General features: G+C 29.9%; 4 protein-coding genes and 1 long non-coding RNA gene across 13 annotated transcripts; 2 read left to right on the top strand and 3 right to left on the bottom strand.

The window, feature by feature from the left end:
• Positions 1 to 958: 958 nt before the first annotated feature.
• On the bottom strand, positions 959 to 2937 carry ND-49 (NADH dehydrogenase (ubiquinone) 49 kDa subunit). The gene is made up of 4 exons (XM_035078246.1): positions 2782 to 2937; positions 2120 to 2547; positions 1562 to 2033; positions 959 to 1490 (listed from the first exon to the last, which is right to left on the bottom strand). Exons 1-4 carry the CDS (start codon positions 2880 to 2882, stop codon positions 1085 to 1087), a joined length of 1407 nt encoding a protein of 468 aa, XP_034934137.1. The 5' UTR covers positions 2883 to 2937; the 3' UTR covers positions 959 to 1084.
• A 549-nt stretch (positions 2938 to 3486) lies between these two features.
• On the bottom strand, positions 3487 to 7544 carry LOC118063926 (ankyrin repeat and SOCS box protein 13-like). 5 transcript variants are annotated; one of them, XM_035078206.1, is made up of 7 exons: positions 7400 to 7438; positions 6628 to 6783; positions 6339 to 6377; positions 5317 to 5660; positions 4983 to 5223; positions 4633 to 4876; positions 3487 to 4498 (listed from the first exon to the last, which is right to left on the bottom strand). In XM_035078206.1, exons 2-7 carry the CDS (start codon positions 6646 to 6648, stop codon positions 3945 to 3947), a joined length of 1443 nt encoding a protein of 480 aa, XP_034934097.1. In that variant the 5' UTR covers positions 6649 to 6783; positions 7400 to 7438; the 3' UTR covers positions 3487 to 3944. The 5 variants fall into 5 exon arrangements, with proteins under 5 accessions (XP_034934097.1, XP_034934088.1, XP_034934116.1 ...); XM_035078197.1 differs by lacking the exon at positions 6628 to 6783 and having other exon boundaries at positions 7400 to 7544; XM_035078225.1 differs by lacking the exons at positions 6339 to 6377; positions 6628 to 6783 and having other exon boundaries at positions 7400 to 7544.
• On the top strand, positions 6011 to 7163 carry LOC118063991 (uncharacterized). Its single transcript, XR_004690009.1, has 3 exons — positions 6011 to 6145; positions 6626 to 6913; positions 7046 to 7163. It is a non-coding gene; the product is annotated as an uncharacterized lncRNA (long non-coding RNA).
• Positions 7545 to 8455: 911 nt separating the features above from the next.
• Positions 8456 to 15440, bottom strand: LOC118063956 (protein abrupt-like). Of its 5 annotated transcripts, XM_035078288.1 has the most exons (5): positions 15060 to 15200; positions 13541 to 13946; positions 12973 to 13447; positions 12235 to 12420; positions 8456 to 8593 (listed from the first exon to the last, which is right to left on the bottom strand). In XM_035078288.1, exons 2-5 carry the CDS (start codon positions 13913 to 13915, stop codon positions 8571 to 8573), a joined length of 1059 nt encoding a protein of 352 aa, XP_034934179.1. In that variant the 5' UTR covers positions 13916 to 13946; positions 15060 to 15200; the 3' UTR covers positions 8456 to 8570. The 5 variants fall into 5 exon arrangements, with proteins under 5 accessions (XP_034934179.1, XP_034934156.1, XP_034934149.1 ...); XM_035078265.1 differs by lacking the exons at positions 8456 to 8593; positions 15060 to 15200 and adding an exon at positions 15303 to 15440 and having other exon boundaries at positions 8797 to 12420; XM_035078258.1 differs by lacking the exon at positions 8456 to 8593 and having other exon boundaries at positions 8797 to 12420.
• A 392-nt stretch (positions 15441 to 15832) lies between these two features.
• On the top strand, positions 15833 to 16586 carry RpII15 (RNA polymerase II subunit RpII15). The gene is made up of 3 exons (XM_035095155.1): positions 15833 to 16023; positions 16115 to 16188; positions 16292 to 16586. Exons 1-3 carry the CDS (start codon positions 15895 to 15897, stop codon positions 16479 to 16481), a joined length of 393 nt encoding a protein of 130 aa, XP_034951046.1. The 5' UTR covers positions 15833 to 15894; the 3' UTR covers positions 16482 to 16586.
• Positions 16587 to 16595: the final 9 nt, after the last annotated feature.

Consider the following 16595-nt stretch of genomic DNA (forward strand, 5'->3'; position numbering starts at 1 on the left):
CTGTTTTCTAAATTTCTCATGACTTTTTTGTAAAATTTCCAAAATAAAAACTGTTAAATATAAAATAAAAATATTTTTTAATCATTTAAAAAAATAATTATCAATATCAAATTAATATGAAATTATATGTCGCAATTAAGTAAATTATCAAACTCAATTACCGACGTGATAACAAGAAAAAAGTATTAAGTATCATTGCTCACTCATAAATAAAGACATTAACTATCAATTAATTAATTAATTATTTAATTAGTCAATTAAAATCTTCTGTTATGTCTGCTTTCTTTTCATAGAATTATTATGAATGTTATCATTTTTTATACTTGATTTTCCAACATAAATTATTAGGGGAAAAATTACAATTATTTTTGAATAACAATCTGTCTGCAGATATTTATCCAACAACATGTCTACTTTATTTAGATCACAGTTCATTGGAACCTTGTAGTCTACATTCTATTCAGGTCAATGTCTGTATAATTATGTATGAAAAATAATAAATAATTTATCTGACATAGATTTACCAAAAAAAAAATTAATTATCAAATGATTTTATACTCGATTTATTCGCTTAAAAATAAAATTACTATGATGGCTAATAAAAAAAAATATTTAGTGTTCTTTTATTTTCATAAATAATTTCTAAAAATATTTAAATTAAATAATCATAATAAATTTAAGTTGAAAAAAAATAATTGTATCCTTGCCCTTTATCCAAGGTCCGCAAATCAATGCTAACAGTAACAAAAAGATTTTAAATATCACTGTGTGATATATTGATTATTAAGAGAATTAAAAAAGTCAATGATTCCCATGTAATCTATGATTTAAAACTATTAACAATTCCTTCATGCAATGCATTTATTGTAATTATCCAAGTATGTTATTATAAATAATAATACTAATGATGACAGTACGTTGTAATATGAGCATTCATTTATTAAATTAAAATAGAAAATTTTTGAATTGTTATACGTTTCTTAACGTTATTTATTATTATATCTTATTCAATAATAATTTTTTACTTACTTTATCACTAAATAATATACAAACTGGTTACTAATTATAACCCATATAAAATTTTTTATCGATCAATTTCACCGAAAACAACATCAAGAGTTCCAATGATAGCGACGATATCAGCAAGAAAATGTTTTGGTCCAATCTCTTGAAGAATTGACAAATGTGCAAAACCAGGAGCCTTGATCTTACACCTATATGGTTTACTAGTGCCATCGCTTACAAGGTAGACACCAAATTCACCTTTCGGTGCTTCGATTGCAGTATATGTTGCACCCGGTGGTACTTGAATACCTTGGCTGAAAAGTTTGAAATGATGAATCAATGCCTCCATACTAGTTTTCATTTCATGACGGCTGGGTGGAACTATTTTGTGATCATCAACTTTAATTTCACCAGCAGGCATCTGATTAAGACACTGCTCAATTATTCTAAGGGACTGACGCATTTCTTCAACTCGACACAAATATCTGCAATAAAATAATTATGTAAAGCACGTTAGACTATTAAATCTCATTAAACAACTAATTGATTTCTTTACCTATCATAACAATCGCCTGCTAGTCCAATTGGGACATCAAAATCAACGAGATCGTAAGCATCATAAGGTGCAGCCTTCCTAATATCCCACTTATATCCTGATCCTCGAAGCATAACACCACTACATCCCCAATCTAAAGCTTGTTGTGCCGTAACTACTCCAATATCCATGGTTCGATCTTTCCAAATAGGATTTCTCGTTAATACATCTTCCATTTGATCAATTACAGCTCCATATTGAGCTGCCCATTGATAAATGTCATCCAAAATTCCGAGAGGGATATCTTGTGCTACGCCACCAGGTCGAACATAAGCTGCATGCATTCGAGCTCCACTTACTCGTTCATAAAATTCCATCAGTTTCTCACGTTCTTCAAAAAGCCAAAAGAAAGGAGTCATCGCACCAATATCAAGTGCATGAGTTCCAATACCCATTTGATGATTAAGAATTCGAGTAATTTCAGCAAAGAGCGCTATGATAAAATTTTGTTTGATATTAATATTAATCGAAATATACATTACAGTGCAGTGAGATATGTTATTTAATAAATGAACTTACTTCTAATGTACTTAGCTCTTAGTGGAACATCAATATTTAACAATTTTTCAACAGCTAGAGAGAAACATTGCTCATTACACATCATGGATACATAATCAAGACGATCAAAATATGGTAGAGCCTGCATGTAAGTTTTATATTCAATAAGTTTTTCAGTGCCTCGATGAAGCAAACCAATATGAGGATCAGCTGACAGAACAATTTCACCATCTAACTCTAAGATCAAACGTAGTACACCATGAGCAGCTGGATGTTGAGGGCCGAAGTTAATCCTTATATTCTTGACTGTTTTTTCTGGAACAATTTTTACATCCTCTGGTGGAGGATAATTCCATCTCACTCCATCAGGAGCATACATATACGGTCCTTGGAATTGTTTCATATATTCTGCATCTGGATACCACGAACCCGCATATCCTCTTTGTTGCCTAGAAATTAAAAAACAATTTATATTGAAATTAAAACATGAATACATAAAAAAATGATTGATTTAATAATTTAAATAAATATAAAAATTGTAATTTATGTGATATAAATCAACAATGAAAAAGTTGCATATTTAATGTTTTTCTAGTTGAAACAACAGTTGAGGTTATATTATTGTTACATAATAAGTCAATCAATTGGTGATAAGAATTTATTAAGCAATTGTTATAACTTACCCGAGGACATTAACAGGATTATGTTTTTGCAATAAATACTTCCCATCATGGATAAAAAATCTAGATTTCTTCAAAACTGTCCTCAACACATTGATCGCCATTTCTTCCCAGGCGATCCTCCAACTACTCCGGCAAACAAGTGCGCAGATTTCTACGCTGCTCAATGTTACGCGCGTAGAATAATGTCATTTCAATTTATTTCATCATCAATTTTTATAAATAATTATTTATTATTTCTAAAAAATATCATACCTATTATTTAAATAATCTAGGTATTGAAAATTTTCAATTATTGGTCTTTATATTACTGTTTAACCTAAAAAATTGGTTTCCAAACTGATCAAAAATTTTGAAATTTCGCTTATTTATTTAATTTCTCAGAAATAAGAATTTAATAATTATAGTATTAACTAATATAAATAATTATATTAAAATTTTAATTAAAATGATACCATATTCTCGTGATTAAATATTGCTTCATTGGCAATCACGTTTGCCAAGAGTTTGACGTAAGCTATGGTATTGAGGCTGCTATTTCGAGGATGAGAATACAAACTGAATGATTGTGATTCTTAACGACTAATATTTTTAGCATTAAATATTCTGGAAGATCAAAAAAAATGATTATTTATATTATTAATGAATCATATATATGCATTCATATTTTGATTTATAACCTAACATTTACAAAAAAATCGATGAATATGGAATAATAATATTTGGGATATTTTTTATTTATTTCAATCGAACATTGTTCACATACAAAGGTACAAAATTAAATTGAACATGATCTATTTGAGATCATTTTATCTTTCCAATTTGTCTAATTTCTTTAATATCTCTGAATTCAGTCAGTCAGTTATTATTGTTAATTGAATGTTAATTTAATTTATTTTACATTATTTATTAATATAATACTTTAGTTTTTGTTCGGAAGCAATTGTTGTGAGTTTACCGACAAAAACATTTCAAATATTACTGTAAAAATATTAATCTCTACTGAATAACAATAAAACAACAAAATTGTTTATATTCAAATATGAAGTAGTATTGTATTGTATCACATTTTGAAATTTTTCGTTGATATTTAATGTTATCAGGATTAATCTCAAATACTTATTAATAGCAGTAAAAAATATTGAGATCATTTTTGCAGGTAGCTGTTAATAAAAGTCATACAAAAGGTAGCGATGTAGTGATTGAGGCAGCTGTAATCTACGCACAATTTTAATTAATTTATTTCCACACATTCTACGAACGATGAGTCGAGCCTGGTGAGTAAGAGGTAAAGGAGTTCGAGCAGCTTCCATGACTAAAGCTCTTTGAGCATCTGTAAGACTACTAGATCTTCGAATCATACAAGGATCAAAACTCTCAGCAGCTTCAAGTAGAGCTTTCAATAGCTTAGGTTTATCAGCAGTGTTTTGTAGGGAATTTAAAATTCCATGTGGATCTCGAAATTGTGTTTTGATGACAACACGTGCACCATACTTGAGAAGTAAAGCAACAACCTCCACTGATGGATTTTCATTGGATGCTACATATTCAGCAAGAACTGGACGCAATGATAGACCTTCATCACTTTTAATAACAAGATTTGGATCAGCTCCACGTTCCAAAAGCATACAGAGGATTTCTAGTCTGTTGGGAATGTTGTCAGCACACGCAACGTGCAATGGAGTACCAATTATCGGTGAAGATGCATTCACATTTGCACCTGAAAAAATAATTGACTTTTCAATTATTTTTATTGACAATATGAATTATTCGATAATGATTAAATAAATAACTGAACTGTTATTTAAATATACTTAATAATTATGCTGAGGCAATCATGCCAATAATTCATACCTGCTTCAAGCAACATTTCAACTATCGAGGGGTCACCTTTGAGAATTGCCAAGTCCAAGGCCGTAGGTTTTTGATAGTCAGGGCCAAGATTCAACTTAGCGCCCTGCTTTAACATTAAATTAATCACGGCTTTGTCACCACCAAGAATGGCATAATGTAAAACTGTTCTGTAATCATTTCGTGCATCCGTCATTGCATTTACATTTGCTCCATAACTCAAGAGTAATAATACAGATGCCATACCCTGTAATAACATTTATATTATTATTTATTTGTTTGTCTAACAATATTAATCATGTTGATAGGTTTATCGTGACTGCTCTACTTTGATATAATAAATATATCTATACCTGAGGTAATCTTGCAGCCTTCATCAATGGTGTAAGTCCACCACGATCACGTGTATTCGGATGTGCTCCAAAAGCTAGCAAGAGTTCCATACAATCCAAATCCAAGGGAGATACCAAGTTTATTTCAGAGCCAAAGAAATACCTTTTGTTTGGATTAGCGCCAGCTTCCAGAAGAATCTTTGCAACATCGATATGGCGATTTTTCAATGCTAATCGGAGTGGTTCATCACAGAGTGTAGTTCTATTTTATTAATTAACATATAATTATTATTTATTCAACTTAAAGGTAAGAAAATTATTTTTAAAATAAATTTTCTATCCATTCATTACTTACCGGGGATATAATTCTCCAGTATCCTCCCTATGATTTACTTTGGCACCATGTTTCAGTAATAATTTAACGAGGTCAAGAGATCCATGTTCAGCAGCCAAATGTAAAGCAGAATATCCGCATTCATCAGTCGCATCAATGTCAGCACCTCGTACAATTAATAATTGAGCTGCATCCGCATATTTTTGCCAAACTGCATAATGGAGAGGTCTTAGGCCCTGAGTGACAACATCATTGGGTTTAGCACCACAAGCTAAGAGGATCCTTATTTCATCTAAAGATTGCATACGAATTATTGCATCTGCAAGCTCTCGTTGCAATGGGTTGGCAATGCACTCAGCCGGCATCTAAAAAATTGCAACATATCTGTTAATTATTTAAAAATACATTTTTTCTTTAACATTCAAAAATTGAAATAGACAAATGATGATGACCTTTCTGTTTGTTATTGTCCCACGAATATTTTAAATTTATTGATTTTTAAATGGTATTAACATTGATATGATAATATTTATGAGATGTTCAAAAAATATTTAGTATCTTTATCAACAGGAAAAAGTGAATGAATATAATAATAATAATTTGTTTTTGCTTTCTAGTTGCTTTGACTTGCCAGTAAAATTGAAATCAATGATCGAGAGTGACGTGTAGTCCACAGACTCATGATTTCTTTTTTAGCCGTTCAAACTTCCTCAATAATCAAACGTGGACTAAATGTTTTTTCTCGAAGCGTCTGTCTTTATTTGACACGCGTTTCTAAAGAACAAATATCTATCTTACGTCTACATGTGAGCTACTACACTGCGTCCTATTTATTGAGAACACTCAAAGGGTAAGTCTATTTCGAATGCTTGTGATTTATTCGCAATCATGACGCTTTGAACATTTAATTTTCATAATTAGTAATAAGTTTTATTTGTTGATGTTTTTATTTTACTGATGTGCATGAAGTTACATGCAATGACAATTATGATTTGGTTTTTTTTTCAATTTTCATTCACAATTACAAACTCTTTTATACCCACTTCGTTTGATCTAAATAGTGTATACCGCGTGTAAGAAACCTGAAATATTAAATTATTTTTTAATTTTCAATTATAAATTTACATATTTTTTAAATAATCATTGATGTCTTTTTTTTCTAATCATGAATGTCTTTTTGATGAAATAAATTTAAATTTAATTTTTTTTGTTTCCAATTTGACAGAAGTATCAATTGATTCTCAAGTCTATCAAATATTTGAAATATCATATTAGCTTTAACTAATAAAATGAAATATTTTTAATACATTAATTTTTAATAATTATACAGACTTCCCTAAGTGTCGACGTCATCGTCAAATTTGCAGAAGCTTGTTTCCAAAATAATCACGATAAATTTTGGAGCTTTTGCCAATGCCAAGGGGAACGACGCAGTTTTTACCGGGCAATATCACAAGAGAGGAAAAAATATTAGTGTCCCAGTGTATTCTATAAAAAATTATTCTAATATAAGTGACAAAGATGGTATTTTAGTATAATTGATGAAAAGTTTTCAACACTATTATTCTTGAGGTCAAAATCCATTCTTCAACTAAAATATTTTTATCACTTATGACAGGTGGGAATTATATAATAAATAACTTTTATAAATAGTATTATAACAAAAAATTGAAACAATTTATAAGATTTCTCATATTTATTATCAATTGACTTATGAAACTATCATATATAAATAATATTCATTTTATAGATTTATAAATTGGTCGGATAAATGCTTCACCAATAAACCAACCACGAGCTTACGAAATAAAGATGATGCACTCACAATTAAAAATAAATAATCTAATAACATCGGCCAAGCCAATTGACAAATAACTTTTTTTTGCAAAGATACACTTTCACAAATGTAACATTTTAAAAAATTATTCCAGCTATTTTATTTGTATTGGTTTAAAATTTTCAAAAATCTCTTTTATCATCACTATCTATCAAAATATCATTTTTATTTTATTTAAATATAAAAATGAAATCATAACACAGAGTTGAACTGGTGATAAATTAATAACATTGTTGTCAGTCTTCGTAAGATCATTTGTTTACTTACTTCGAAGACAGTGCGATGCTCCAGCATGTAGAAATCGTGTTATGAACTGCTTTATACGACGGAAACTCAGTCCTATTTAAAGCATAGAACGACGATTCTGCCAAAAATAACACAAAGAGAATATGAGGCGAAAGAGCGTGCGCACCACAAGAATCATCTATCGTCTGTTATACTTTTAAACTACGCAATTTTGTTTGGTTCTTTGATTTACGATGGAAACACGAGGTTTCACATGTAGATCATGATCAATGTCATGATCTTATGACACTTAGACAATCAGAAAATATTTCTAAAATTTACAACAAAAGTATTGGAGCTACATGATGACTTAAAAAGCATTAAATGAACATTCAGACAAAGAAAATTTGCCAAAAAGTTGGCAAAGATCATACATAGGGAAATCCCAGCACACACGTGTCACTTGGCGTCAAAATCTTCATCTTTTTGTGTCGTTATGCACGCACATTAATATAAATAAAGGTTTTTAACCGTATACTCTAGACAACACGAGGAATAAAGGGAATGCCAAGGCGATAGAGGGTAAATTTGAATCTCTAGTCATTGACCCTAACTCCTGATGTATGCTGAAATTGAGTGAGAAAGGTCCGGGAATCCTAGGCGGGTAATATTTGAATATTACAAAAATTGATTAAATATTAGCTTTCTTTATCGCTTATAGACAAAGGCTTGAGCTTGATAAAATAAACGTTACATTCTCTAACGTTACAAAATAAAAAAAGACACAGGTCTCAACATATATATATTATGATAAGATCGTAAGCTATTTGTTGAACCTTACTTATATATAATTAGAATCCACAAAATGGATCATAGTATTGATTAATCTGTCAGAAGGACACGACGATGGTCGTAATAATGCAACGATCTGTTTTTTTTTTGTTTTGTTTTTTCTTAAATATAAAGAAACAGTTTTGTGTCAGTTTTTAGATGTATTGTCAGGTAAGAAATCGCCATGTAGAAATTTTTCTCGGCGTCCACGATGTGTTTTCGTACATCCACGAGGTAGGCACACGTGGTCCAAGGCCGATGATCGGTCGTTATATGCCAAGGTCATCACTTGGAGCACAGGAAGAAACAGTCGATTCTAGATGTTACGCTGCTGATGTCGGTGCCACCGTCTCGTATGCGTATGAGAAAAGTGCATTTTTCACTAGCGTGGATCGGATCGTTGGCCTGCGAATAAATGCGTTGTGTTAACAATAATCAATCCTTCACTGCTATTTAGGAATAATTTTCAATAAGCAGCATTATTGTAGTAATAACATTTGAATGCTTTTATTCCCATTATATATAATATTATTCTAAATTGATAATTAATAATAATAATAAAATACGCATATGATGTATAAACAAAATAAAAATAAACTTGGTATAAATTCGGTTTTAGAAATAATTTTATTAAGAAATACTCTGCACTTATTAAATGCCTTATGATCATAATTCATGGTAATTATATCTATTGTTTATAGCAATGTCCTAAATCACTAAGTAGAAGCATGCTTCACTAACACATTTTACATGTTCTTAAAATTAAAAATTAATAATAATATACCTTAAAAATGATATTTAGTTTTATGTATCATTTATTTTATTATTTTTTTTTTTGTATTTATTAATTGATTTCATTTATTCTAAATCAAATAAAAATACTTGGGAGTCTCCGCGAAACTAAATATATGCCCTAAACATAAGTCATCTCAAACAAAATGCTCACAGTTAGACAATTAGTTGACGGTTTCTTTTAATTATTGACTAATGACAAAAAAATTTGTTAAATGACACGAATATTTTTTTTCGTCTTAATTTTTCTTTTCATATACTTTCAATAAGGACATTGATTTATGCTCCGTATAAATTGTTATAATAATTATTATCATTATTATTATTATTATTAATTATAATTCTTTTCTTTATAATATACATATTCAAATTTTTTCAAAACGGTTTTTGCTCATCACCGAGTCGCTTAATAATTAGTTTTCTTATTAATTCATATCATTTTTTGCAGACATTCTATCTGCAATCGTTTATTCATTTCAATAAAGATTAAATATGAAAGTTGTAATAGAGTTATTATTCATTGCAAAAAAATATATTTTTTGTACCAACTTGATAAGTAAAATTATTTCGATTGAATGAAATAATATTATATAAAAAAAAAGAAATCAAAAAAATCTCTTTATATTCAATTTTCCTGCTTCTTTCTACTTCTTTTCTCTTTTTTTTTTTTTTATTTTTGATATTTTATAAGTATAATCTATGCTTTTATTGATTATGAAAATTTAAATATCGAACTCTATTTAATCTCTTTTACATACTATTTACTTATTAAAAAATTGTTGTTACTGAGTTGCAGTCACCAAAATGATTCATGATTGACGATTCTGAATGCTCTTTCGCAAGTATAATGTAAAATCTATGGTAGTTTTTATACTAAATATCATTTGTTGTTGTTTTTTTTTTCGTTACGTTAATAAAAATTAAAAAAAAAAAAAAACTATGTACGAAAATTCGCAAACAAAACATGACAAAAAAAATAATACTAAAGTATGTAAAGTAAATAATACAAATAATATTAAAAGATACACTTGTACACATTGAACGAGTCACGAAGGAACAATTCGAATCGTTTCGAGAATCATATAAATAAACTTCACAATGCATGATACTATAAAATGAGTTCCATGATTGTCCTGACTAAAGGGTAAATTTCAAAGGAATTTAAATGGATGAAAGTCTTGGAGTTTTACAGTCAAACAACAGTATAATGGCCCTATCTCGGTAACTTGGTATGAAGACTTATGAGTAAAAAAATTTTTTTTTTATCCGTTTCTTATTTTTTTTATAAACAATACACAATTAGTTTTTTTTTTTTTTTACCAGTCATTGATTTTATCTACAAATATAAAACGGCCACCGAGTAATGTATCCGTTATAAAAAAAAATTGCAATTTCATTATTACTAATGAAACTCAATATTAATTGCCACTAAAATGGCTGAGCTTTATAAATTGCAAGAATATTACTAAAGAAATGGAAGAATGAGAGTTTTAATATGTAATTACAATATTTTTAAACTCTCACAATTTTTTTTTATTACGCGTATATTCATTTAATAATAATCATACTCCAATGGGAGTAGTCTCTTACTTAAAAAAGGTAATAATAATAATTGTATTATTAAAAAATGCTGAGGGAAAAACTAAAAGAAAGAATACTTGATGAAATGAGACAAATTCACGCGGGATTGGTGAAAGAAGCGATTCTATAAAAAACTGTTTAGAAAACTAATTATTCTGCATTGGTTTTTGGAATACTGGTTTGATTAAACTGTTTCTTGTTGGTTAAACATCTTTCTACTATTCAGAGCCATTGTCAGTATCAATAGCGTCACAAATTGACGATTTACAAAGACAAAAAAATTAAATTATTATTATTATTATCCTATAACACTTTCTTCTATTAGTGTTTTTCTTTTTTTAACTTTATCATTAGTATTATTATTATTATTTTTATACTTTATTTGCTTCTTTGCTTTGTTCGGTCGGTTTCTCAGTGAGTGTAACTATGTTTCAATTATTGCATTGCATGAAAAAATATGGCCTCTTTTGAATGCTATATTTAACAAAGGCATTAACACCGCACGAAGTTGTTTCCACTTCGAGAGAGAGAGAAAGAGAGAAAGAGAAAAAGAGAGAGAGACTATTCACAATTGTATTTCCATAAAAACAATGAGATTTCTTTCACTCCGAATCTAAATGTTTTTATACAAACCAAATGTACTGTCATCTCGTTGACTACGTGTTACTTCTTTATTTCCTCATTTTGTTTTGTTCATTTCTTTTATACACTAATATGTAAAAAGCGTTTATACTACGTCATGATTATATTCCAGAGTATTGCGGATTTACATCGAAGGATCCGTGAAAAATAAGAGCAAGAAGTCTTTATATTTTTTTTCTTTTATCTTTACGATTTAGTTTAGTTCGCTTTTGGTAAATATTCACAGTGAAAAATATTTCTATATCAAAAAATAGTCCAAAAACCCCGGCTACATCTAATGCTTTCACTGGAATACTACCTCTGGCTCTTGCGACATCATTTAGCTTAAAAAATAATTTTTTTTTTTTTTAAAAACAAAAAACAATGGTAATAGACCGATACTACGTCGAATCTAAACCTTAGCTTGAGATTTGATATTGGAACGATTAAAAATTTTTTTTCATTTCTTTAGGCCTTATGGGAATGTTAAAACAAATTTTTAAAGTCAAATTAGTAGTTGATACTAATATTTGAAAATATATTATAGCACGGAATTTTTCTTAAAAAAAAATTTAATTCCGTCATTTTACTTATTGCTTTCAACCGGATTGTATGAATACAATATTTGTACAATATTGTTTTATACTCTCTTTTAGTATTAATCGTTCCTTAATAATATAAGTAATTGTTTTCATCATTATCGGGTTAGTAAACTGTAAACGTACGTTCTGACATAATAAAACTCACTACTCATCTCTCAACGAACGTGTACTTTGCATTTATAAGCACGTTTCGCCCGTCGACAAACTCAAATAAATGAAACAATAATAAACGGATACAGTTTCCGATATAGAGAATCGATGAGGGAAAAAATCGATTATTATACCCACGACGATAACTTAATCGTATTGACCGGATAAACAACCGGTATTTCACTTTCACGTCTCTTAGCCACTACTGAAGACTCGAATTTAGAGTCTCAGGCAAGCGGTAATTCATCATGTGAAATGGTGGAGTAGTCGCGGGGCTGCTGGGCTGACTGTTCGACGCACCTATGTTAGTCGAGCCGCGTCCCCGTTTTCGCCTCTGCAAAAGACCCTTTCGGACCATGTAGAAGCGAATTGTGCTGATCGGAATGTTGTATTTCTCAGAAGCTACTTGAAACGTTTTGCCGCGTGCTACCATGTCCGATGCCATTTTTAATTCTGCTTCAGAACGTCGTTGTCGTCTTTGATAACCTAATTAAAATCATCAATAATTATTGTTTGCTACCTCTAAATAATCAATACACTTAATTGAGAGAGAAAATATTATTGTTGAGAAGGAGAAAATCTTTAAGCAAAACAATACTTTTATTCTTAATAAAAATTGACAAAAAAAGTTTATTCAAAATAAATAAATTCGTTTTGGAATAAATGAATATTTATCGATTTGAATAAATAGGGGAAAAAAAATCTTTTGTTCATAATATATATATTGAGTTGAGAAATACAGGAATTTTTGAATCTTTGAATAATGAAGAAAATTTTTTCAAATATACCTATATATATTTAATATATACGACTATCTTCTTGGAATAAATGAATATTTATTTATTTTAATTCACTTTTTTTTTGTTTTTCTTTAATAATAAAAATATTTCTTTTGTTAAAAATTTATCACATGCATGAAATAAAAATAATAAACTTTTTTTAAATCGTTTGCTTAAACATTTTCAATTTTTTTATAAAAAATAATAATTATTTTCTTCTCAATTAAAATGATAAGAATGATAGATATAAATATGTTACCTTCTATAGCAGGAAAGGGACTGTTGGTCGTAGTAGTGGTTGTTGTATTACAATTGCTTGTCGGTACCATACTGATAGAATAGGGTTTGTCTTGCTGTTGTTGTTGAAAAAATGGTTCATCTGGTTCCATTTTAACCATTCCTGGAGCCTCAGTTAAAGTGGCTTCACAGGAGCTTAAAGCTTTCTCTAAATGTTGAAGGGCTTCAGTATGTTCAATGTTCATGAAGTTGGAAGTGTTAGAAACGGGTGGTTCACTGGGTGGTGAAGTTATCGGAGTATTGTTTGATGTATTTAATACGACTGCTGGTGAGTTGTCTATGAGGTTAATCGAGTCAATAGGTAGTGTGTCGTCGGTCTTTAAATTTACTTGATTAAGTTTGACAGGAGTTGTTGGTGTTGTTGGTACACTGGAGGAACTTTGTGGCGTTGGGGTGTCTTGATTATTGTCTCGTCCTTGGCTTGAAAGGCCACGAACCTACAAGTAAATATAGTAAATATGATATTATTATTTTCATTTAAAATCTTAAGAGAAGATAAACTCAATTATGACAATAAAAATAATGATTACCTGAAGAGCTTCAGCAGCCTGCATTAATTTAGCAAGCTGCTGTTCCTCAACATAAACTTCTCCTCGATACATAAACTCCACTAATGCTTGGAGTTCCCACATACGCATATCCCGAAGGAATATGATAGGATGTGTACATGGTATTTCCAAAAGCAATCGTTCCAGGTAATCACTGCATGCTGACAAAACAACCTTGTGACATTTAATGGAGCCACCATCACACGCCAAAGTGACATCCACAAATTGCTCAGAACTTAGCAACTTTGGAAAAGCACTGTGCATATTTGACTGATGAGAATTCCATGATACGCAAAATTGTTGACGATTCCCGCCGGGATAATTACCCACAGTGGGCAGGTTGTTTCCAGATTCCATAATAAATGTTGAATCAAATTCGTCAAGGTTTCTAAAAAGAAAAAAATATAACATAAATCAGATAACCAATAACTTGTTTCAACTAATAAAATTGGACAAACTTAAATAAAATTTGATAATGAATAATTAAATAACGCTGACGTAAGTGAAACTATGATAAGAACTTATTGTAAACAATTAACATGAGACGTAATATGTACTGATTAGAAAAAATAGTTTAATCATGCCGATAGAGATTTTTGGAGGCAACTTTTCAATATAGGATAATTTTACATAAAAATAATGATTATGATGAATTCTCACTTAATTATTATGATGAGAATATTAATATGAGGTTGATTTAATAATATATTTAATACAATAAACTTGAAAATACGTGAAAAATGTGTATAATAAAGTGGAGTTCACGACAGTGAAATGATTGTTAAGTGGATTATAAGATGAATGGAAAGACAATAGAGGCATGAGTATATTAAGAGAGCGGGAAGAAAAGAAACGAAACGACACACAAGTGTAAAAGAATTTACAACATGGCTGTCACGGCATGAGAATCTCCATTAACAATAAAATACTCCCGAAAAATATGGGCACAAGAGAGCGTTGCGCTAGATGTTCTCAACTAATAGCTTCAAATGGGCAAATCTATTTTAGCCGGTGGAATATTCATTAGACGAATAAATAAGTAACTAACGGATACCCACGCTAACGGTAAAATTTGGCGTCCCGGTCAAGATTTTACAAGGGAAAAAGGCCTAAGAGTGTTGAGCGTGCAGTAGAAAGAATGGATGGGCAACAAAACAAATAACGAAGCGGCGCGAGACGAGCGCCGTGAAAAAAGGAATGCCTGTTGGTACACGAACAAGAGAGAGATAGAAACACCCACGCGTTCGAAAGCGTTTTCAAAAATCACGTGTCGGCATTTAGCACGCTTCACTAGGTTAACAAAATAATAAAGTATTGATAGGAAATAATTTGAGTGAAAATGATGCTCAAGCATAATAATTATTGAAACGTTGTAGGAGACGACGCTCTGTCGGCGTGAGGGCCATCACCCCCCGAGGGACCGCCTTGAGCACAAGTTTCACGCTTTCTTCTTAATATCACGCTAATAATCACTAAATAACACTGACTTTTTTATTACTACCTTTATTTTCACACTTCCAACACGTTTAATTTCACTCGCGTGCACACTTATTTGGCAATAACTCAACGATCGTCGCGTCAATTTAGTAAGAATCCCTTAAGAAAACATACATCCGCCGAGATTTGCACTAGCTAGGGGAGCTCCAGGGGTGGGGGTAGCGAAATTGGGGGGTAGCTTCAATGGGAACACTAGCGCTCACTAGCGTCTAATATACTTTTCTATCAATCATTCAAAAATACCTACCACTTTAGCTACTATTTTTACTCTTTATTTTTAAAGTTCACTTTTTTTTATAAATATATCTGTAAAACTTTATAGATAAAATTTTAACGTTATTATTCGTCGCAATAACTTTTACGTAACGCGCATTCACTTGTGCGCATCGAGTTTGTTCAACCGACAAATGCAAATAAAAAACCAAATCATATATTTGATCATCAATAATTTAAATTAAAGCATTATTAATAATTTTGTTAATTATACATTATATGTTTTTTAATTATACTCCTTTACTGTTATTTCTAGTTTATTTTATATTATTTTTCGTCATTTAAAATTTATAATTAACAAAAAATAAAATTATTATTATAATTGCGCGATAAATCATTCTTGGTGTATTTACAATGCGTGACTTCCGTTCAACCATCCTAGTTGGTCTAGGGACTTTCTAGATTTTAACCAATCAGCATTAATTTATTAAATATTCCACTTCTCTCATTGGCTGAAAATTCAGTAAATTTTATTCGTTGAGTATCGATCCATATTAAACATCTGCGTTCGATATATTCATTTTTTTTTTATATTTTTGTAAACATCATTCCAAATAAATTGAATCATGTCAAGAATGGCCGGTTATGATTCTCACAACGATGGTCCAGGATTTGTTGGTATAAGATTTTGTCAAGAATGTAATAATATGTTATATCCTAAAGAAGATAAAGAAAATAAAGCACTTATGTATGCGGTAAGACCATAAAGTTCATAACATAACCTCTACACACTTATCATCTATTTATTAATTACAACATTTAATTGTTTTATTATTATTTTTATAGTGTCGAACATGTGACTATAAACAATTAGCAGACAGTAATTGTATCTATGTAAATAAAATTATGCACGAAATTGAGTAAGTATTGTTATTGCCAACATTTTTTCATTTGTTATATAAACAAAATTTAATTATAATACTTGTTTATTGAAATTATTTTAACAAAATATTAAATTTACAGTGAATTAACTCACATTGTTGCCGATGTCATATCAGATCCAACATTACCTAGAACAGAAGAGCATCCCTGTCCAAAATGTAATCATAGAGAAGCTGTTTTTTTTCAAGCTCAAACACGAAGAGCAGAAGAAGAAATGAGATTGTATTATGTATGTACAAATAAGCACTGCACTCATCGATGGACAGAATAGATTTTATTACTATAAATTTAACAGATTATAATGTAATTTCATTTTTATATTTATTACTTAATGTGTAAAGTTAAAAAAAATAAATTTATCAATTTTTCTATTTAATATACCGAA

This window comes from Chelonus insularis, unplaced genomic scaffold (assembly GCF_013357705.1).
Source record: "Chelonus insularis isolate UGA/USDA-ARS -01 unplaced genomic scaffold, ASM1335770v1 contig_116_pilon, whole genome shotgun sequence".
Lineage (NCBI taxonomy): Eukaryota > Metazoa > Arthropoda > Insecta > Hymenoptera > Braconidae > Chelonus > Chelonus insularis.

Excerpts from the sequence above, each read along its gene's own strand:
- ND-49 (XM_035078246.1), bottom strand. The coding sequence starts at position 2,882 with ATGGCGATCAATGTGTTGAGGACAGTTTTGAAGAAATCTAGATTTTTT. Across the intron at positions 2,548-2,781 it reads AATCCTGTTAATGTCCTCGG|GCAACAAAGAGGATATGCGG; the intron begins GTAAGTTATAAC and ends TTTAATTTCTAG. Across the intron at positions 2,034-2,119 it reads AAGAGCTAAGTACATTAGAA|CGCTCTTTGCTGAAATTACT; the intron begins GTAAGTTCATTT and ends ATTTTATCATAG.
- LOC118063926 (XM_035078197.1), bottom strand. The coding sequence starts at position 7,426 with ATGCTGGAGCATCGCACTGTCTTCGAA. Across the intron at positions 5,224-5,316 it reads ACTGGAGAATTATATCCCCG|AACTACACTCTGTGATGAAC; the intron begins GTAAGTAATGAA and ends TTAATAAAATAG. Across the intron at positions 4,499-4,632 it reads TGAAATGTTGCTTGAAGCAG|GTGCAAATGTGAATGCATCT; the intron begins GTATGAATTATT and ends TTATTTTTTCAG.
- LOC118063956 (XM_035078265.1), bottom strand. The coding sequence starts at position 13,915 with ATGGAATCTGGAAACAACCTGCCCACTGTGGGTAATTATCCCGGCGGG. Across the intron at positions 13,448-13,540 it reads AGGCTGCTGAAGCTCTTCAG|GTTCGTGGCCTTTCAAGCCA; the intron begins GTAATCATTATT and ends ATTTACTTGTAG. Across the intron at positions 12,421-12,972 it reads TCCCTTTCCTGCTATAGAAG|GTTATCAAAGACGACAACGA; the intron begins GTAACATATTTA and ends GATTTTAATTAG.
- RpII15 (XM_035095155.1), top strand. The coding sequence starts at position 15,895 with ATGTCAAGAATGGCCGGTTATGATTCTCACAACGATGGTCCAGGATTT. Across the intron at positions 16,024-16,114 it reads ATAAAGCACTTATGTATGCG|TGTCGAACATGTGACTATAA; the intron begins GTAAGACCATAA and ends TTATTTTTATAG. Across the intron at positions 16,189-16,291 it reads AAAATTATGCACGAAATTGA|TGAATTAACTCACATTGTTG; the intron begins GTAAGTATTGTT and ends TTAAATTTACAG.